The sequence below is a fragment of the Vespula vulgaris genome, chromosome 13, assembly GCF_905475345.1.
Source record: "Vespula vulgaris chromosome 13, iyVesVulg1.1, whole genome shotgun sequence".
Taxonomy (NCBI): Eukaryota; Metazoa; Arthropoda; class Insecta; order Hymenoptera; family Vespidae; genus Vespula; species Vespula vulgaris.
Window position 1 is genome coordinate 4,640,226 of NC_066598.1, and position 23,710 is coordinate 4,663,935.

At 31.3% G+C, this 23,710-nt stretch overlaps 2 protein-coding genes across 8 annotated transcripts in view; one reads left to right on the plus strand and one right to left on the minus strand.

The window, feature by feature from the left end:
* The window catches only part of LOC127068291 (LIM/homeobox protein Awh), a 41,288-nt gene extending 31,529 nt beyond the window's left edge, over positions 1–9,759 (plus strand). Inside the window, exon 7 of one of the 2 annotated variants that reach the window (XM_051004249.1) lies at positions 9,742–9,759. The gene's annotated coding sequence lies outside the window, so the exon portion shown is untranslated. Of the gene's footprint in view, positions 1–4,881; positions 5,265–9,741 lie in introns of those variants that run through there. The other variant, XM_051004248.1, reaches the window with a different exon arrangement.
* On the minus strand, positions 665–17,599 carry LOC127068290 (LIM/homeobox protein Awh-like). 6 transcript variants are annotated; one of them, XM_051004241.1, is made up of 6 exons: positions 17,302–17,599; positions 16,936–17,013; positions 16,528–16,569; positions 10,367–10,848; positions 2,085–2,539; positions 665–1,565 (listed from the first exon to the last, which is right to left on the minus strand). In XM_051004241.1, the coding sequence occupies exons 2-6, from the start codon at positions 16,939–16,941 to the stop codon at positions 1,357–1,359; spliced, it is 1,194 nt and encodes a 397-aa protein (XP_050860198.1). In that variant the 5' UTR covers positions 16,942–17,013; positions 17,302–17,599; the 3' UTR covers positions 665–1,356. The 6 variants fall into 6 exon arrangements, with proteins under 6 accessions (XP_050860198.1, XP_050860201.1, XP_050860197.1 ...); XM_051004244.1 differs by lacking the exon at positions 16,528–16,569 and having other exon boundaries at positions 17,302–17,597; XM_051004240.1 differs by lacking the exon at positions 17,302–17,599 and having other exon boundaries at positions 16,936–17,290.
* Between the last annotated feature and the right edge of the window lie 6,111 nt (positions 17,600–23,710).

Genomic DNA, 23,710 nt, shown 5'->3' on the forward strand with positions numbered 1-23,710 from the left:
ACACATATATACATTTCTTGATTTATTCTGATCGATTCTCATTATATAGATCATCGATGATCATCACGTGATCGCTATCATGTAGATCTATAAATCATCAAGAAAATCGAATCTTCTTCGATCCTGTCGATCTTGAATCCTATCGATATGAAATATCGATGGTAACGTTTTAAAAGTCGTAAAGGATCGAAAGATGTAGAAATATATCGATTAAAAAAAAAAGCAAACCTCAATAAGGTTTACGTATCCTTGACGTCGTTTCAAATGATGTCACGAAGCAATGATCCCGAACGGAATTATCTTTTGCAGTACTTAGAGAAGAAAGTAAAGAAAAAAAAAAGCAAAGAATAAAAAGAAAAAATAACGTGGTATAACGATTTTATTTAATATGAATGTACTGTGATGTAAATATTGTAAACTAAGCTCTATTATAAAATATACGATTGAGTATACACGCATACACACACACATATATATATATATGTATGTATATAAACACTTTTATACCTTTGATCCTGAAATCCTTTGCAAAAAATTATTTCTTCTTATTTTGAATAAACTTTAACATTTTTATTTTGATCGATTACTATGTTCATCGATATTGAAATAAAACATTATTATACTCGTCGAAGTAAAGGTAAATGAGGGACATATGCAAATGACATATATTTATAACAGCAAAAGACATTTTTATTATTAACAGTACGGCTTACAATATTGCAATAATGAATGTGCAAGAACGTTATCATACGTATAATGATCGCACATTATTCCTAAAAATTTTGTTTATGTACAAAAAAGTTCGAACGTGAATGATAGTAGAAAGGGGGTTGAGAGTGAGGGGGTCGGAGGAGAGAAAGAAAGAGGGAACGGAAAATTTATTTATTTACAATCCTTTCATCTTTCAAATCTTTTCGATAACGATAGATATAAAAAATATGAAAGCAAATTTACATGTACGTATATTTACGCATCGTTTATTTTAAAACCCGATTTAATTAATAATCGTACATTTCCCGCGTTTTTCTTTTTCCTTTCTTTCTTTTTAACATTAATAAAGGATAACAGGAAGTCCGATTTCTTTTTTCTTGTTTCTCTTCTTTTTTATTTTTTCGTCGGAAATTTGCACCGATTTAAATCGCTGACGTCGAATAAATAAAGATTAAAAGCTCGTTTATGTTACTAAACTACCGACCGATCATATTCTACGACCGATCATTTTTTGTTTGTTTGTTTTTATTTAATCTCATCTTCTCATTTTCTTTTCCTCTCTCTTTTTTTTTTATTTTCTTCTTTCTTTTCTTTTTTTTAATTCTATGTACACATAAAAAAGATCTGCCAGTATCGAGCAGATTTTTATCCCGTTTGATGACAAAATTGTGGCTGGTGATGAGTCGGGGTAGTTGGTGTTAAGGGTGTCATTGGTGTCAGTGGGGTTAATGGACTTCCGGGACTTTCACTTCCTGCACTGCCACCTTGATAACCACCTAGGTATGCTCCGACCACATTCACACTACTGGGATACAATTCCGTCGGATGATGTTGCATTGGCGGTGAATGATGCACTGGAAAATATGAAAACAAAAAATAGGGCCAAAATAGAGAATTATTTCAAACACCTACAGTCTTTTACGAAAATTTTTTATTAAAAATAAATCGAAAATATGAAATTGAATTTTTTCTTATAGGCAACTTTGTTCTCGAGAAAAGTGAAATTTTTGATAATTCCAAATTCTGGAGTCCACTTCCTATTATATATAACAGCATTTTTGAGAGTCAAAAATAAATAGAAAGTGCGGAATAGAATTTTCTTTTTATGAACAACTTTGTTCTCGAAAAAAGTTAAATTTTTAGTAGATCCAAATTCTGGAGTCCAAATTATATCGCGATATTCTTGGGAGTCAAAAATAAATCGAAAGTGGGACTAACATTTTTTTTTATAAACAACTGTTCTGGAGAAATCAAATTTTTGATAAATCCATACTGTGGAGTTTAAATCTTACTGCAATATTTTTGGGTGTAAAAAATGATAAAATGTAGTTAATAAATTATATAAAATAAAATAAATCGGACAACAAACTCACTTTGGGTTTTGATTTTGCCGCTGTGCTTCTTTTGTCTTGCTCTTGAATTTTGAAACCATACTTGTGTGACCCTCTTACTTAATCCAGTTACATGTGCTATCCTTTCGAGATCCTGACCATCGGGATTACTATCCAATTGAAAATTCGCTTGTAATACAGAGAGTTGTTCCTCAGTGAATGTGGTTCTCACTCTCTTCGTCTTACTACCCTTTCCACCGTGTTCGGAATCACAATCTTCGGAGGAAGAAGTATTGTTTCCCTCGACTACATCGAGATAATGTGCCTTACATAATAATCGTGCATCCAACAGAGCAAATTGTTCACCGGTCGATAATTGACGTGAACAAGCGTCACAGGCAAAACAGGCCAAATGATAAACCCTTTCACGGGCTCTCCTAACCCAATCACCTGCGCCTACACTTCGCCCACATTTCGCGCACTTAGCACCGAATGTTCTGAAACAATATAATTTTTCATATGCTTCATTAAAAGATATCAATTTTCGTTCGTATTATTTTGAATTGATTTTTTGAGAAAAAAGAAAATAAGAGGAAGAAAGAGAAAAAAGAGAAAAAGCAAAAGAGAAGAAAAAACGATTTTTTTATTGTCCTGGTTTTGTTATGACTCGTCAACGTAATTTGATATCGCAAATTTTAATATATCGTTTTAAATAACGTTTGCCAATGTTATCAAAACACGTCGTAATGATACTTTGTCATGATATGATGTCAAGTGGTGCTCGTCGAACGCGTATCATAATATGATTTTAAATAATATTTAATCGAATTAGCAAAATACGATAATCGAAGAAGTGAGAACCGACGAAGTTATCTCAAAAATGCAATTTCGAGTGTTACTCGACAAGTTATCTTAAAATAATTGTTGAGTGAGAATCGACAGGACGATACAAAAAATCTAATCGTCCTTATATAATATATTTTCGAGTATGTAAACGAACGCAAAAAGATAAAAAGAAAGAAAAGAAAAGAAAAAGGTACAAGTCGAATAAATAAAAATATAAAATAAATAAAAAATACAAGTCGAAAAATAAGCTATTGCATTAAGGTTATCGCGAGATTAAGATTCGGAAATTGTGTTGTGTTGCAGAAGGACGCGAAACGTTAAGTTTATTTTTATCTCGCGCGTCTCGGTGCAGGTTCATTGAGGACCGCCAGACCCGAACACGGTCCTGTCCTCATTAACATACTACTCGACCGAGTCGATGTCCAGCGGCCCTCCGAAAGGCGCGCGTCAGAAACCAGGGGCACCGTTTAAGAGGGGTTGCCATCGCGATTCGGGAAGTAGATTACGTCGAGATTATCTCGACGTCTCAGTCGTGGCTTCCATCCAGCCAACAAATGACTCGAACCCTTTGAATTTCAGCCGACGGTGATAGCCCTTCAATAAGCCAATTGTTTATTAAATACGATATTGCCATCGTTATATTATTATTATTTATTATTATTATATAATATTTATATAATATTACTATATTATATTATTGTTATTATTATTATTATTAAGTAAAGAGGTTAAGAGACCTGTCCTCTAAATCTTCGAGAATCACGCCATTTTCTTTTCCAAATATTTTTTTCCAATACCCTAATTTCTAATTCTTTTTAACAGATCTATTCGAATTATTAAAATCATAATATCACAAGATACATCTAATTGGTATATATAATAAAAAAAAAATTGCAATAGATCCTACTTAAATTTATAATCTCACTTTTCCAACAGTCAATTTAAAATATGAAAGGATTCGATACCTACATTTTCTATACCATGCTTTAACAACTATCAAACTAATAAGATCACAAATAAGTATAAAAACACAAAGTAAACGAAGAATTATAGTAAATCACCAATTCATAACCTCACTCTAAAACACTCTAAAAGATAACTAAAAATCTCTAAAAGATATCGAGATAGATAATAAATTCTAAGTCATTTTCGGAAACTTTCATCGTGATCTTTTCACAAAGAAAAGAAAAAAAAAGAAGAAAGGAAGAAAGAAAGAAAGAAAGAAGGAAAGAAAGAAAAAGTTCTCACGAGGAAACATTCACGTTTTCCTTTGAAAAAGAAAAAAAGAAAAGAAAAGAAAAATAGGAACAACATGTTGGATAGGATCAAACTCTCGTATAGTACATAAGTTCAAGGAAAAGAGCAACCATGCAGAAGAAGATGAAGAAGAAGAAAGAGAAGAAGAAGAAGAAGAAGGAGAAGAAGGAGAAGAAGAATCGGTTGGTCCACCATCGACCGTCTAGGGTTATTGTATGGAAAAATATGGTAAGCCAGGGAAGGGATTAGTCTCGGTTCTGTGCATAGTCATCGTCGTATCGAAGATATTTTCGGGGTATTATTGGTTATGTTGATCGTGTAAAAGGCACGCCTAGAAGCCCTGCCTCGGACACCTAGAAGAGAAAGAGAAATAGAAGGAGAGAAAGAGAGAAAAAGAGAGAGAGATAAGTCAAGAGAGAAACAACAGCTACCGCATAGTCGAATCAAATCGCGATATCTTCGAAGAGACTGGGTAAGGTGCCATTTGCATAAACAGTGGCGCCACCCTTCTCTCTCCTTCTCTCTCTCTCTCTCTCTCTCTCTCTTTCTCTTTCTCTCTCAAACTCTTAACTCGTGAAAGAAAAGAAGAGGGAGTAAAATAAGGGCCTGTGTAACCAGCCACAGAGAGAGAAAGAGAAAGAGAGAGAACTGGTATCGAGTATCTATAAATCTTCAGGGTCGTACGTCGGCTACCAAACGGCTCCGCCCTAATTTATTCATTTGTTCTTCGACATAGGCGGGCCCTATAAGTCAACGGAGGATTAAGTCGGGTGCTAGCCGACCCCAGTCATGCAGCAGCACTCTCTTTCTCTCTATCGACTGGTACCTACAATCTGCATGCAGATCACGATCACGATGCTGACTACCCTACCTCGAAGTACACGCCGATCGTGCGACTTGCCGAGTAATTAGCCGTTCCAACGCATTCTTTACGATTTACTACTGAGTTTTCCCTACGTTCAGAAAGGAAGTACGACCAATTGGATAACCCTTTAACGTCAATGTGATTATCTTGTTTCCAGATTGTTCACATTTAATGTCTTGTTATTTCAATAGAAATGTAACGATCGATATGTTTGTACGTTTATTTATGAAACATCGTTTATTTAAAGTTTAACGTCCATTTTATTTAAAACCAAAATTAATAGATTAAAACAAACACTATTAGCAAAATACGATTAAACTGAAATTCTTTATGGATTTAAAAAAAGAAAATTATCAGAGAAATTATCAAATAGAACATGTTAATAGAACAATATAATTTGAGAACTAGAACAATTCAATAGAATAAAATGATTTGTCGAAAATAATGTAAAAAAGTAACGATTAGAAATGTATTGATTTTGGGCTATTTCAAACAGCAATAATCTATTACACAATTAACAATAAGTTTTCTAACGAGAAGATAGCTCACTTTCTTCCTGACTTTAGTGGACACAGTAAATTAAACCAAGATCGTTTCGATCGTTTCGATCCGAAGGTAAGGAACTGGCTAATAGAACGATTTTTGTTCGCGCCTTCTCTTTCCTTTTCTCTCTTTTTTCTTTCTCCTATCTCCTGTTTATTCTTTTTTTAGTCGGCCCATGCGATAGGGTTAAAGGAGCGCTCGATAACGCGAGAGGATGGGAGAAAGTGTCAGTGAATATTTATTAATTTAAAAGGCGGCTCTTGCGACTTGAAAAGCGCCGGGGTCCTTGTGATAGAAAGAGAGAGAAAGAGAGAGAAAAAGAAAGAGAGAGGGAAAGAGAGAGAGAGAGAGAGAGAAATAAAGAGAGAAAGAGTAAGGCCCTGGTCCTCGGGGCCTTACGAGGCGAATTCCTTAGACCTTTGGAACACTGACACTCGGCAGCCTCGACTCGTGACTCGGCACCCACGTAGTACATGTACAACGTACTGTCAGGATATATACCCGTTGTCCTACCTCCTAAACTGACCCCCTTTTTAGGATATCGAAACATGGCCTATGACTATAAACTCTTATCATAAAAACTTTCTACTACCGTATATACGTCCTAGTCATTTTCAATTTGAACAGATGATTAACAGGCGAATCATTAAATTCTATCATCAAACAAAAATATTCTCTTAATCATCCTAATCAGAAATATATCAGGTTAAACATTCTGTGTTAACTCCAACGATATCTAGTTTATTATTAAAGATGAAGAAAATATTGATGTATTCTTCACCGCAATAATTAATTAATTGGAGTATATGAACAAATAGTCACTGATCAATTATTTATTAAAAATGTTTCCGACAGTTATAAAGTCAACTATAGGATCCATTCGATAGCATATGCGATATCCAAAGATGAATGTATCCGTCCCAAATAAAGAATTCCAACCCCTCTCCCTCTCTCCCGAAGGTGATCCTTCCTGTTGAATCTCTAGATCCTTAGGATCGCGAATCTTTCGATGATCGAGTATAGAACTTGGTCCTGAGACACGGTTCGGCTTTTTCTTCGGGTTCACCAGCATCGGGACACCTTCTACGTCAACGTGACTTCGCAGGTCGTGCACGAGCATGAGTGTACAGTGATGTGAATAGCCGACTGTACGTGAGGTCTGAAGGAGGAGACGACGACGACGAAGAAGAAAAAGAAGAGAAGGAAGAAGAAGAAGAAGAAGAAGAAGAGAACCATCGGAAGACATTAATCACCCAACGGCGAGAGACTCTTACGTTCGTATAAGACGTCGAACGCAACCCACAGTAACGTATACATATATGTGATCTGTAGATCTCTACGCTCATAGATCCGCAAGCCACGTGACCTTTTTCCTTCGCTAAACAACCAATAAAAATTTTTTTAACTAACCCTCATCTACCTCTTCTAACATCAGATTTTCAAATATCACAAAAGATTCTATTTATATTCTTATATTTCTTTTTTTGTTCTTTTTATGTTCAATCACGTCTTGGGATCACAAATAAGGTCTAGTTGGACATCCAGTTTGATCATTACGTAGTAAATTTTTGTCCATTCAAGAGAGATTATCAAATATGGAGATATTGAGATAAATGAAATTTTTGAAATATGTAGGGAGTTTGAGGTTATGTAAGAAACTATTTTTTGGATAGTAGAAAGGAAACTTTAAGAGAATGAAATCATCCCTTGTTTTATCTATCGTCAAAACAGCAAATTTTCTATAATAAATAATGGAAATAATAGATACATATATAATTAGTAATGATTATTTTGGCAAAATATATTTCTTATTATTATTATTAGTAGTAGTAGTGGTGGTAATAGTAATAGTACCAGTAGTAGTAGAAAATATCACGAATAATATATAAAATCCAAGAGTTAGAAAGAAAAAAAGAGTTTTTCTACTTGAAAAATATATAAAATTAACAGTAACAAATATACATAATCGATAATATTTGTTTCGCTTTTTAGATATTTGATATTATTATTATTAAATATATCGAGTAATCTATCACATTCAAGAATAATTTAGAGAGAAAGAAGACTGAATAAAAAGTTTGTAAAATTAATATTCAATTAATGACAACGGTTACACATAATCGATTATATTAATTTCTTTTTTAAATAATCGATATTATTATTGTTATTAAATATATCGAATAATATTCCGAATCCAAGAATTAGAATTTTAGAAAAAGAAAAGGAGAATATTTCTAAATAAAAAGTTTATAAAATTAACATGTAATTAATGGCAACAGATACACATAAGTGACAATATTTATTTCTTTTTTTTAAATATTATTATTATTATTATTACTATTATTCTTATTATTATCGTTAATAATAATACTATTATTAATTATTATTATTATTATTAGACTGTAATCATTATTATTATTTATCAATGATAATAATATAATTATTATTAATTACTATTATTATTATTATTATTATTATATTAAATATACCGAATAGTATACCGACTCCAAGAGTTACTTAGAGAGAAATATAAAGAGAGAGAAACAAAGAGAGAAAGAGAGAGGGAGAAAGAATGTTCCTAGTAAAAAATGTTTAAAGTTCAGAAAGTAAGGAACAGGCGTCGCGACGCTGTAGCATAAAACGAACAAATGATCTCTCTCCCCCTTCTCTCAACCCTCGGTCCACTACCTCCCTCTTTTTCTTTCCCCTTCTGTCCTTCTCTTTACGAGATGAGCTCCCGTAGTGGTAGCCGAGAAACGTCTTCTTAAGATCGGCTTTGGGCACCGGCCTCGAATCAGCAGGGTGCCACTGTGCTCTCTTCGATACGAACGAATATTATTGGCTTCCATCGATAATCCGTAATCCTACTACTGGATCGCCTACTACCGGCCGAATATCGTGCGCTATTCCGTTCTTCTTATGAATGGAACGCAACGGAGAAACGGATGTAATCGTATATCATCGAGATCCAGAGAAAGAAAGAAAAAAAAAAGAAAAAAGAGAAGATAAAAATAAGACAGAAAAAAAGAAGAAAGAAAGAGACAGAGAGAAAAAGAAAGAGAGAGAGAAAGGAAATGTCAGATTTCCTTTATCTTTTATTTTTTTCACTTTTGTTTTCGGTTATACAATCGTAAAGATTTCGTTAAACAAATGTAAACATTAGTATATCAACGAATTTTATTCGATTCGGATTAAAAAAATATTCATATGTGTATAATCGATTTGTATTATTCGATGTAAGTGAAAAGTAGTTAAATGCGACTGTTACTATCATTGTTCGATGTATGGGAAAGGAAAAAAATGATAAAATAATATAATGAGTTAACATGGTGGAACGAAATAATCACACGATTAATTATCTTTAATTTTCACTTAAATTTGCAATATGTCAAACAACTTGCGATCCTAATCTAGGTCAATCTGCAGTTCGAGGTCTAAAAAGATAAAAAGAGAAAGAAAAGAAAAGAGAGAGAGAAAGGAAATGTTAAATTTTGTTTATTTTTTTGAAAGATTTTTTCGTTAAACAAATATAAAGATTAGTATGAACGAGTTCTGTTCGATTCGGTTTAAAAAAATATAAATATTTGTATAATTAAATATGAATTATGTCGGCAAATAATTGATTATTATTCGATTTTTAAGGAGAGTCGTCAAATAAATAAATCGTCATTTTATCAATTTTATCTGGAAAAATAATTAAATGACTGCTACTATCATTATTCGATTTATGAGAAAAGAAAAAATAACAAAACAAAGTAATGGATTAACATTGTGAATAAAAATAATCTTATGATTAATTATTATGGTTAATTTTCATATAAATCCGCAATATAAGTAAAACAACATACAATCTGGCCTAATTTGAAGTTCTTAGGAGATTCAAAGAAAAAATAAATAAATAAATAAAGAAGAAAGGAAAAGAAAAAAAATGATAAATAAAAAACTAAAAATAAATAACATTGCTACTGTAGTTATTCGACTTGTTCGAGAGAAAAGAAATGACGAAACATTGTGAAACGAAATAATTGCATGATTAATCATCATTAATTATCACATAAATTCGCAATATGTGAAACAACTTCCCCATCTAAAGTTTTTAAGAGATTCAAAGAAAAAAAAAAGAAAGGAAAAAAAATAAGGAAATTGAAATGAATGCGATTGTTATTATAGCCATTCGATTTGTTCTAGTTTAGAAGATTCAAAGAAGAAAGAAAAAAAAGAAAAGAAAGAAAAGAAAGAAAAGAAAAGAAAAGAAAAGAAAAGAAAAGAAAAGAAACCTTGCATCTAGTTATTTGCAATCTAGCTAATCTGACCTATTTTAAAGAAAGAAGAAAAGAAAAAGAAAAAATGAAGAATAAGAAATTAGAAATAAATGCGATTGCTACTATAGTTATTCAATTTGTCTGAAAGAAAAGAAATGACGAAATATTGTGGACCGAAATAATCGCATGATTTATCATCATTAATTGTCAGATAAATCCGCAATATGTGAAACAACTTGCAATCCTAATCCAGCCCAATCCAAAGTTCTTAAGAGATTCAAGGAAAAAAAAAAAAACACGAGAGAAAGAAAAAATAAGAAAAATAAAAAAATAAAAATGAATACGATTGCTACCATAGTAGTTATTCGATTTGTCCTAAGATAAAATTCTTAGGAGCTTCAAAGAAGAAGAAAAAAAGGACAAAAAGAAATAAAAGAAAAGAAAAGAAAAGAAAAGAAAAGAAAAGAAAAGAAAAGGCAAGAAAAGAAAAAGAAAGAAAAGAAACATTCAATCAAAATTACGACTGGAATAAAATCGAAAGGTTAACTTACAGGGCGTAATCGTGTCGACAATAGAGTCTCATCCCCCGAAGAAAACAGGAATGTTGATCATGAAGAGGTCTGGCACAAGCGCAACACTTGAGGCATCTCGAATGCCATGTACGACCCCCAACACATAGTACGGTACGTTCTCGGACACTTTCTCCGCAACCACCACAATCCATTTCCATGCCATCCTGTTGTTGACCATTTTCTTTAGCACCAATACTACCCCCAACAACTATAGCACTCTTCGCCATTGCGCTTGCATTGTTTCCTTTCTTACCAGGCCCATGATTGTTGTTATTGTTGTTGTTGTTGTTGTTGTTATTATTATGATTCTGAGTATTATTATTATTATTGTTGTTATTGGCACTGTGAATATTGTTGTTGTTGTTGTTATTGTTGTGGTTGTTGTTGTTATTGTTGTTGTTGTTGTGGTTGGTCGAGCAGATCATGCTATCCGAACATTCGCTGTCCGTCTCCAACTCGGTCTAAAAATCAAATAAAATGAAATCAATGACATATATATGAAGTGAATTTTGAATCGTTTTAATAAATTCGTTTTATTTTGTATTTGATAAATATTTGAAATATTTCCTTGAACGTTTATAAGTTTAATGGATGAAGAAACGAGGAGGATTACATTCAATAGGATTTATTATTCGATCCATAAAATCTGTATGTCGTCGGTTTGATTAGGTAATAAAATGGAATCGCGTTCACGTTCCCGTAAAGCCAACTGGCCAGCTTGAAAAGAGCACGATAGTAGTCCGTTAAACGCGAGAAACCGTTCCGGTAGTAACCTCTATCCACTTTATTCCCGAGCCAACCGTGGAAAATTGAGAAGCAAATCTAACGTTGTTCGTTTTCTTTTCTTTTCTTTTTTCTCTTTTTTTCTTTTTTGCATTTTCTGTTTTCTTTTTCTTTCTCTTTTTTTTCTTTTGTTCTTCTTCTTCTTTTTCTTTCTTTCATATAAGCTATTGTGTCTGTGCCGAGGAACACAAATTTCCGGGTTGAATATCGGAGAAGTCGCATTCGCAAGAGTCTTCCTTTGCTGCGGGCTCCAAATCTCAATTAATATAGGTAAGACGAAAATAAAAAAATAATAATAATAACAATAAATAACCGAGGAGTCTTAGAGGGTCTCGTCGGATTGATAAATGACGTCTCCTCTCTCACTAACACAAGATGTATCAATGTATCCGTTGTTGGTGATGAGCTAGCTATAGTTTTGCCATTTGTGCTTTACGCTTCTGGCTAAGGAGAAGAAAACCATGGTACGTGTTACACCGATATGCTTCGTTACGTGACTAAGATCCTCGTAAATGGCCCTACGTCCTACGCTCTTACGTTGTTTGCTATGGTAACCTTCTTATGGATACTCTTCGCGTGAACACTTTAACCTTAAGAAACATATATCTATTCTTTGCGTAAATATATAAGTGATTAAACGACACGTTTCATTAACTTAATATTTAACAAATTATTATTATATAAAGTAATAATAATAATAAAATATATATGTTATTATATGAATATATATTTATATAATAATATAAAAAATATATATATAGAATGTTTCAGAAATAAATTACCAAAGTTTAAAAGCATATTCACTTAAAGTAAGGATGAAAAAAATCATGTAAACGTTACTTTGGAAACGTTTCCTTATAAAGTTATATTAATTTTTTATTTACATCAGGTAATATGTCCGTCATTAAAATTTATATTATTTATTAGAGGCATTAATATCGAAGGAAATCATTTTCAATAGTTTCCTTAATGAAACATTGTAACAGTTTCAAATGTTCTTAAAATCTGTAATAAATGAAAAATAATTTTTAAGGAAAGAAAAACATTTTTTTAATCCTTATAATAAGAAGAATATGCTCTTTAAATTTAATTATATATTTTTGAAACACCCTGTCTATATATATACTGTGTATTTATTCTGATCATATATATATATAACATTTCTAAGCAGTATTTGAAAAAAATAAATAGTCATTATTTATAATATAATATCAGTAGATAATATAAGCGATCAGTGTGACACTCATTAATACAAAAATGATCGGTATTTTAATTAAAAAATTTATAGATATAACAATTTGTCAGTATTTCAAATGGATGGTCATCGTAAAAAAAAAAAAAAAAAAAAAACAAAAAAGACCAGACAAAATCCTTAAGTATTTACACCGATCGCTTATATTACATACCAATATTTTTATTATAAATACTGACCAAAATATTCATAATAATTTAGATGCAATCATTTATTTTATTAAATATTTAACATTAATTAATAATGATATTAAACAAAAAAAAAACGAATAAATAAAAGTGATGTGTTGTTATTCATTCATATCTCATAAAAAAAAATTTACAAATATTTCAATAGAATCGATTCGTGAATTTTAGCATTTCTTTCTTTTTTCTATTCTCTTTTTTTTTTTTTGTTTTTTCGTACGCAATAATTTATCAATTCGATGCTTTACTATATAAAAAAAAAAGAAAGGAAAAAAAAAGAAAAAGAAAAAAAGTCTATTTATCAAATCGTAAACCAATAACAAGATTAAATCCGATCAAATGTATATATGTATGTACGTATGTATGTATATATATATATATATTCGATAGATATGAACCTTTTTTACAGAATCCACTTTGGTCTGGTAGGAACGAGTACAAATCGAGCACGGAATCGATAATATTAATTACCACGTGGGCAAACTTACCAAGTTGTTATTCTACGACTTTGCGATTGATCAATCGACTAATCTGTTTAGACCGGTGAATTAATTAGAACGTTTGGCCTACCTTACCGCAACTCCTCGCTTCGGGTTCGATCTATTTTGCATACACGATTGTATCTATTATAGGATATCATCGATAATATTATTTCTTTTTTCTTTCTTTCTTTTCTTTCTTTTCTTCTTCTCTTTTTACAAATTGACACGAACCACGTGTAACATGGCGTAGTTACTCGTTACTTTTGAATTATTTTATAAATTTTATATCGAAAGAAATTAATAGCCATTGAATTTCCATGTTCTCGTACGTAATATTATGTTCAGGCAACGGACGTGAATATTTTAACATAGGTAGGCATGGGTTTTTTTTTTTGTATTCTTTTTTTTTCTTTTTTTTTTCACGTTACTTTCGGACAATCAAATTCCAGCGCTTATCTACTACCAGTATATACATAATTTTATTCGATTGACTATTAAAATTCTATGTTAATTTTACGTAAAATAATCCAACGAATTTTGCATGATCGATTTTGAAAATAAATCTGCGAAATGTATAAGAAAGATAGATGTGATATTTTGTAGTAAAGAATTTCGATATAGGGGATAAGTAAAAATGTTGATACATCGAAGACAGGCAATTTTCGAGAGAGAAAGAGAGAGAGAAAGACAGACAGACAGACAGATAGATAGACAGAAAGAGAGAGAGAGAGAGAGAAAGAGAGAAAGAATGAGTGAGAGAAACAGAGAGAGAAAGAGAGAGAGAGAGAGAGAGAGAGAGAAAGAGAGAGAGAGAGATCCGACGGCTCTTTATCTTATTTTTTTATTTTCTTCATTTCTCTCTATCTTTCTTCTTCCTCGTTCGTTCTGTCCGTTCCACGTCGAGTGGTAATCATTTCACGTATAACTGGACGGCCATTGATTTATGATCTGCCGAAGGCAAAGTCGAACTTCCCACCTGTGATTTATGCCCTATGGCTTTTCGATACGTTGGCGTAAAGATTCACCGACGTCGATTATTTCCGTCGGTCTCTCTCTCTCTCTCTCTCTCTCTCTCTCTCTCTCTCTCTTTCTCTCTCTCTCTCTTTCTTTCTCTCTCTCTCTTTCTCTCTTTCTATCTATCTATCTCTATCTCTGTCTGTATCTCTTTTTTCGCACCTTCGTTCGATCAGCAACCATTAACGTCAACGCCGATCGCGAAAAATCTATCGGCTCTCTGTGTAACACCAGATCTCCCGTATATAATATACATATACAACATTATGACGAGTCTTTTTGTAATTATTTAACATTTCGAAAGTATTCATTTATTTCTTTTATTTTATTTCGTTTTTAATCTTAAATTTTTCAACGAAATTTTTCAATAATATTTTTAAATGAACTTTTCACACCCGTGAAAAATTGTTTAATTTCATATTTAATATTAGACGACTTTATCAGTTAATATATTTTCACGTTGATATCACGTTTGTTTAGTATTTTTAATAATGTTACGTGTTAAATCTTTAATGTTTATCGGTAAGTTAATTGGAGAAATTATCGGTAATTGAAAATCTCTTTCTTAAAAAATCTTTTATGATTTTATCGTGCTTGGATATATTAAAATTATATTAAATTTGTTTGAAATTAATTGTTACGTTTTTGTTATATTTATGACATGTATTTAAAATAGACTTATTATAAATTTTGTTATATTGAAAATGTATTATTTATAAAAATGTATGATAAAATCAAAAAGAAGTTAACATTTAGAAATTTTCGATAATATTTTGGTAACAACATTATGTTAAATATTTTTTTTAATTATTTCGTAACAACATGACCCATACAATTTGAATGGTCCCCATACGATGAATTTAAAATTGTCAAAAGAATTAAAAATTATTCGCATTTGAAAAAATTGCGTCGAAAATATTTCTCGTCGATTTTCAAACAATATAATTTTTTTATTTCTATATCACCATTTTCGTAATATCGTTTAACAACGATTATTGTTAAGATTTAAGGATTAATAGAATTTTAAAGAAGGAAAGGTATGCTTCTGTCTGTTTACAATGAGTTCTTTAGTATTTCTAGTCACACCATAACGAGACTTAAACACAAACGAGATTAGAAAAGAAACACATTTAGGACATGAAAATCCTCTCTGGGTCAAGAAAATCCTGCGAAACTGTGTTCATTGGTCTACTGTTAGGCTATTCATGACTTCCGAGTAAAATACCAGGGATAATTTACAACACTTTGGGATGGTGACCCAACTTAAAAGAGATCCTACCTATCCCTTAGAAAACCTTTCCTAAAAGGACGAAAATTAACTTTTACCACTTGAAATCATTTGAAGGTTTAGGTTACTATTGTAACACTGCTATGGAATATCGGCCATTTTTACAAATACGAAAAAAAAGGAAAACAAAGAAAATTTTGACAAAATTTTGTAAAAAAAATCTTGATCATCGTTTATATAATATTTTGAATTTTTAATGACTGATGTATAAATAATAAATCCTATTTGGATCACAAATTTTTAGTACATATTATATAACTAAATCAAAGATCATGCAAGAACTTCGAAGTATATAATATTTATAAAGAAAATATATAATATCATTTGACTAAAAATATTTTACAAACCCTAATACTAATATTTGTATATTCATCATATCTGTTTAAATATTTGATAATAAATATACAAATATTATTAAACTAGTAACATTTTATTATTTAAATATTTGAAATGTTATTTAAAAAAAAATAGAAAACAAAAATAATTCTTATCTTTTTTTCTTTAAATTTCGCAAAGAGAAAGAAAAAAGAAAGACAGAGAAAAGATTCGAACTCGTCGAAAATTTTTCTCGACGAAAAATATCTACCACGTTATTTGCCATCGTAGGTGGTTCGGGCAACGCAATCAAGCCGTAATGAGAAAGAATAATAGAAGTCATTTTTAAGGCCGAGGCGACGGAGATGAGCTGACAAAATGAGAAATGCTCGGGTGCAAGGGTCAAACGAGCTTCGGCCTACCGACTACTCACTACCGAATATCGAAACTGCACCTTTACCACCACCACCACCATCACCACCACCACCACCACGATCACCACCACCACCATCATCATCATCACCCTCCCCCCTCTTTCTCTTGCTGTCTTTTTCTGTCTCTCTAAAAATTCACTCTTTATAACTCATCTCATAATTTCGTTTTTCTCGTATCACCGATATTCAAAGAAAAATTTTATCGAAATTCGTACGAATTTATTCGAAATATCAAATTCTTAATTGATGTTTTCTTTTTAAATAATACATAGATATTTACAATTTTTAATTAATTGATAAAAAATCTTTTATTTATTTATTTGAAATTCGAATAATTATAACGATTTTATATCGAATCAATACTATAATTAATTTTCAATGATTTACCTTTGTGTTGACGAAGTTTTGGTTTTTGCAGATATGACAGTTCTACTATATTAAAAAAAAAGATAAAAGAAAAACAACTTTATCGACGACTATAACCATTTTTCTTTATTAACAAGTATTATCGTTATTTTTGTTGTTTTTGCATTAGAAAATATATTTTTAACAGTTTCACCCTTCGATATAACAAATTAATTTAATTTTATTATCATTTATTGTCGCACTTAAGAGTACATTTGCGAGATTTGCGAGATATCAAATTTTTAATAAAAATTTTATGACCATCCGACGGTAACGAAATTATGAACAAATAATTTTCGAACCAGTATTTTAATCACCAAAAATAATAGAATCGCATAAAAATTCTATCTCCCCTCACCCCATCCTACCCTCAAAAAAAGAAAAACGTACCTTCATCTTTTCTCCCGTCGTTAAGAGAAAAAAAAGGAAGGAGGTCACGAATCCTCGACCTTCAACTCCATCCTTCCACTATTTCGTAAAAGTTTTCATTCACAACAAAACCAAAGTCACGTTAAGTCAAATCGGAACAAGTATTATTTTTTCAACGAGTACGATCGAAAGTAAGGTTTCACCAAATGAAAAAAAAAAGAAAGGTAAAAAACAGGAGAAGAAAAAAGAACGAAAGAAAAAGAAAACGAAGAAAAAACACGGAAAAGAAAGAAAGAGGAAAAGGTGAAAGGAAAAAAAAGTAAGATAGAAGGAAAAAAATATATATATATATATATCGTATCGAAAAATCGTAATTAACCAACGCACAATTAACTGAACGTAGAAACTTTTTTTCTTTCTTCTTCTTCTTCTTCTTCTTCTTCTTCTTCTTCCTCTTTTTCTTCTTTTTTTTTCACGATCCCGATGACGATGAGAGATGAAAGATCAGCAAGTATCCTATCCGGATCCGTGTCCCGGAGAAGACTGGCATCCTCGATCATGCCCCTACCACTCGCGCCACTATTCCTGTGCACCAATACATTCTCAAAAGAGAAGTAACACTCATACTACAGAAACTCAGCATACGTATATCTGTGTCTCTCTTGTTAGCTACTAGAGAGAAGAAGGTTCTTTCTCTTTCTCTCCCTCTCTGTCTGTCGCTCTCTCGCTCTCTCTCTCTCTCTCTCTCTCTCTCTCTCTCTCTCTTCCTCTTTTTTTCTCTATCCCACTCTTGGTAGAATATTGAAGAGGTTGGTACAACAGAACTCCGCCTATCGTGAACACGCCCATGTTCTTTCATTCCTACTATTGAACCAAAGCTAACTCTGGTTGGGTAATGTGCTCGCGTGAGTTGGGCGCATGTGCCGTGCAAAATCTCATCCCCCCATTTATGAACTCTTCGCAACCCATACCTCCCTCCTCACTCCCTCCCACTCCCACCTCTCTTTTCTCTTATCTTTTCTTTTCTTTCCTTTTTATTTTCTTTTTTTTGTATTATTTTTTCTTCCTTCTTTTTTCTTTTTTTTTTTTATTACTCTTCCCTATTCCCGTTCCGTTCTTCTTCTACACTGTTGCCTGAATTTTTCTCAACTTTAAGAATCGCAAACTTTGATGGAATTTCAGCGGTAATTCAGCAAACTTCACGTTTCCCGTGTGTGCGTATTTGTGTGTGTATGTGTGTGTCTTCATCCATCTTTCTCTTACACGAGTAAACTTACTTTCTTTGTGCATCTATCGTACGGCATAAGATATCGAGAGATATCTGGAGAAAAAGGAAAAGAAAAAGGAAAGGAAGAAGAAGAAAAAGAGGGATGAAAGATTCGAGAGAATCTAAACAGAATTTTAGATTGTTAAGAAACTATATCTCTTGGCAAATAGAAAAAGAAAAGTAGGGTTGACTTTTTGTAACAAATCATTTGACTTTTTCTCTTTTTGATAGGGACAGGAGAATTAAGTATATGTGTGTGTGTGTGTATGATTACAATGATAATTAAATTGACGTAAATAATAATTAATAATCATAATTACATTGACATAAATAAATAATAAGTGTTTAGTTAATATTAGCTTCACCTGTATATGTTATAATGATATACTAGTATTGAATGTAATGTAATAATACTAAAAATAATATACAAATACACCTTTAATCTTGATCAGTATTTACGTGAGAGTAATTAACAAACTAGGCTAACATAGAGATAATTTTTGAAAGAATAAAATTTATTAATCATTTTTTATTAGGTTGATGTATGTTATAATAATAGTATTATAAAAAAGTATATACTTAAATATACATATCTAAAATCAGTATATGAAACTAGCTTGAATGTAAAAGACAATTTTTTGATCGACTAAAATATATATTTGTTAATTTATCTATAAATTTATTAATCATTTAATCTATTTTATAAATTTATCAATCATTTTGTATTAAATTTATCTACGTTGTAATAATATGGTATTATTAAAAAAGTATATATACATACATACATACATACATACATACATACATATATATATATATACACACACTAATCTTATACCCACACATACACACACATATTATTTAGGTCAGTTTATATACTTAACTGTAATTTTAAGAAACAATTTTGGAAGACATTGAACTTTTCAATTAATTTTTATTAAGTTGATCTATATTATAATAATTTAATAATACTAAAAACAAACAATAAATTTATATACCGGTATTTATAACATATCTACAAAATATATTTCTTCTTGTCTGCGTTCTAAAAATAATTACTTCTATCAACTCCCTCCCCCAAAAACAGCAAAGAAAACGAAATGAACAATAAGTTATCCAATCCGTTAGATAGTTATCTCCCTCTCTTCTTTCCCTTCCACCTCCCGATATCCAATTTTTATCATCTTTTTCTTATAAAAAAATAAAAAAAAAACATAATATAGCTATACTTACACCTACCTACATACTAGCATACATATTTATGTAACCGTCAATGTATTCGACTTTTCCATCTTCACATTTTCTTTTTTTATTTTCGATGAGTTTGGGATCTCAAGGGGGTTCGAGCACCTGTTTGTATTTCGGCCTCGCCGACACATAAATCATTCTGGAATGGACTAACGCCTTTTATCACTGCTATAGGTCTACTCCTCCATCCCATTCCTCTTTCCTCCTCCTTCTTCATCACCACCACCCTTTCCATTCCCTCGATCCAACACCATATTCCTTCTGCCTAACTTTCGATGTTAGGTAGATACACCTTCTCTCTCTCTCTCTCTCTCTCTCTCTCTCTCTCTCTCTCTCTCTCTCTTTTTGTTGTATATATATATATATCTTTTTTTCGATTCCATTCGAAAGGGATACATATACGCCCACGCCAGTATGATGAATATGAATTTTTCGTTGGAGTGCTTGGAAAAGTGTCAAACGAGTTCTCGCTATCCTTCTCCTTCTCTTCCCTTTTCCTCCTCCTCTTCCTTAGTTCTTTTTTCTTTTCTTTTCTTTTTTTACTTTCTTTTTCCTTTTTTTTTTTGACTTTTTATTGCCATTCCGAAATCGTATTATATATATGTATATGTATATGTATATGTATACGTATATGTATATGCATATATATATATATATATATATATATATATATATACGTATGTATGTATGTATATATATATGTAAACATGTGCGAGCACCATGAAAACTTACTGTTTTTTGTATCACGCATGTAGTGGAAGAAGGTCGATGGGGAGGATCGTAGAAGATGAGGTGAATTTTTTTAAACCGATAAATCTCGATCGTGCGATCCTTTCACGATTCACGAGCGAGGCGACGAAGTCATTTTTGGGGGACCATGGATTTGTGAGAAAGGTCTAGAGATTTTACCTTCTTTTTTCTTTTTTTCTTTTTTCTTTTTTTTCTTTTTTTTTGTTAATTTAGATACACAGGTATAAGGTATATATACGAGTAGTTGAACAAAATAACGAAAATCGTCAAACTTGGCGTGTTGGTATAAATAACATATTTTTTATATCGTGCTCGATGCAATTCATTTCTGTCCTTTTTTTTTTGTTATTTTCTTATTTTGTCTTCAATTTGACAAAAAATCGTAAATTTCTTATTGAAAATTTAACGACAAGCAAATCTCGTCAAAATTTTTGTGTTTCTAAGCTTTCTTGGAAAAATTAAATTAAATTGTGTTCTTTGAAACATTAGTTACGTAAAATTCGTCCTTCTTGTTTTTGTTTTTAATTTTCCAGAAACCATGAATCTAATGTTTCAAAAGATTCGTAATTAAAATTATAGTAATGCCAAGTTCGGCACAATCTTGTTTACTTTTCTGTTTTTTATTTTATTTGAGAAAAACTACGAATTTGCTATTCCAAAAGATTTGTTATTAAAAAATTCATAATATTAAAATCATCAAAGTCTTTATTTTTAATAGTATCGTTTGTTTTTCATTTTTACAAAAATTATACAAATCTGTCTTTTCAAGAGATTTCTCATTCGAAATTTAATTATACCGATATAGACACAATTTTTCTCCCGTTCATAAATTCACAAAATTACGTAATCCACTCTCTTTATACACATCTACAAATGGAAAACGTTAATAAATCTAAATTTTTACAACAAATTGTTCTTTCTAATCGATATAACATTTATTCTTTTGTAGATAATCGATTTATTTACAAAATTTACATTCCACTTAACGTTTTCAATCGTTATACCAATAATTTACTCTCTACTTAAACGACTGTGTAAATATTACCCAAGTAGATATATAGAAAGACACATTAAGGCCATCGACCAAAAATTCGAATGCACGGATCCGTACTCCAGCCGTACTATACATTATTCGAACAATATTAACATATTTTCTTTCGTTCCAGTTCGTCGTTGCCACGCGAACGATTGCCGAATGATCCTGCACGAATTTTCACTTGAATTTCGATCAAAGGGAAAGATATTTCTTGAAAAAAGGGAAAAAAAGGAACAGAAAAAAATAGAAAAAAAGAAAAGTAAAAATAGAAAACGGGCCATCCGAGAGGAAGCTTAATTATCATCTCTCGGTTTTTGTCGAAAAAAAAAGAGCAAAAGAGAGAAAGAGAGAGAGAGAGAGAGAAACAAACAGACAGACAGACAGACAGACAGACAGACAGACAGACAGATAGATAGAAAGAGAGAAAGAGAGAGAGAGAGAAAGAAAGAAAGAAAAAAGAAAAAAAAAAGAAATAAGGGCCAAGACGATACTTAATTATCATGATAAAGCTTCCTATCCTCTTGAATACCTGTTCGAATTCGAAAGGTAACATCGTCGAACGTGTTTTCTAGTGAATAACGCGATTCCATTGTCACCTACGTTTCTTCTCTATGGAAAAAAAAATTGGAAATTCTTCGGAGGTTGGTCGGACGGTTCGTTGGTGGATCGGTTGGTCGGTTGGTCGGTTGGTTGGTCGGTCGATCGGTCGATCGGTCGGAATATTCGAAACGTTGCGTCGTTCACCTGCTGTGCAAACAAACATCATTTTTTTTTCGAAAAAAAAGAGAAAAGAAAGAAAAAAAAAAATCCTTAACCGAAGCGATGCTTCTTCATAATCGCGAATGTTGTACGCAACGTATGTACCTTTTTATTGCGACATTGGAAAACACTTGTTACGTGATTAATTAGCCTCAATATTTTTTCTCATCTTGTTCAAATATGAAAAATCAAGAAAAAATACATTCGGTTTTTTATACTCTTTTTCTTTTTACTTTTATTATCAACTGGCAATAAAAATAATATATATATATATATATATATATATATATATATATATATATACATATACAAACACATACATATGTATATACATAAAGTAAAAATTGATGTTAAGAATTGTTATAGTAATTGTAAATAAAAAAAATCACAATTTAACGTAAAGATATAGTATAATAATTTCATTTAAAAGATAACGACATTATATGTTGCATGATGAAAAGTATATGTATATCCATAAACTTTTCATCTTTCTATAATGAAATTATAGTAAAACGTATAAAATGAACTGTTACAAATGATAAAATTTGAAATAAGAAACTAAGAATTGGAAATTTGTCCCTATAACTTTATTGTAAATAAATAAATTATAACTAGATAATAATCACAAATTTTGATTTAATATATTACAAATACATAAATAAGTGTAAATAAATATACGAAATAAAAATCGCAAATTACTGCTACTGATAGTACTGTAAGTAAATAAAAAAATTTTAATAAAAAAAAGAAAATTAAATCTTCCAATTTCTCCACTTAATATAACTATATATAAACAAATAAAGTGACAGCGAAATGAAAAAGATATTTCACATATTTCTCCTACAAATATGTTATAAATAAATAAATAAGTAAATAAAAAAATAAAAATTTCAAATATCACATCTACCCTGCATAATAGTTACCCAGGTACTTAAATGATTTTGAAAAACTCTGATACATAAATTTTTATATTTTTTTATCGAAACCTAGTATTTCGCAAAGGAAAAGGTGTTGTTTCATTGCTCGTTAACGCATCGGCAAGAAAATTACGTATCACGAGAGTCAGAGAGAGCCATATATATACATACATACATACCTTCATACATGCATATATATATATATATATATATATATATATATATAGAGAGAGAGAGAGAGAGAGAGAAAAGTTGAAGATACTGACATGCTTATGTAGTCCCATGTAGTTCTGTAATTTTCGGATTTCCACGTTCCAGCATCCATCCGAGAAAAGAGAAACAGATATATATATATATATACACACACACACACACACACACACACACATAGAGATAGAAAGAGAAAGAGAGAGAGGGAGAAAGAGAGAGAGAGAGAGAGAGAGAGAGAGAGAGAGAAAGAAGATCCTCTCGTCTAGTCGAGCTCTCATCCTCAGCTTCCTGCTCTGTGATCTCCGAGCGTCTGAGTTTCATCCCTCTTGAAGTTAGCTAACAGCAGGATCCTGCACAATGTAGCCGTGATTGCAAATCCGCTCGTTATCATCAAAACTGTGCTCGACCTAACGAAAGCGTCTTCTCCCTTCGTTCGTTCTATCTCTCTCATTCTCTCATACACTTCAAAACCCTCGTGAAATAGAGAGACAGAGAGAGAGAGAGAGAGAGAGAGAGAGAGAGAGAGAGAGAGAGAGATAGTTTCTATCTTATCTCTCTGTCTTTCTTTCTGTGCTTTCCTTTGATGAAATAAAAAGTACCAACTTCCTT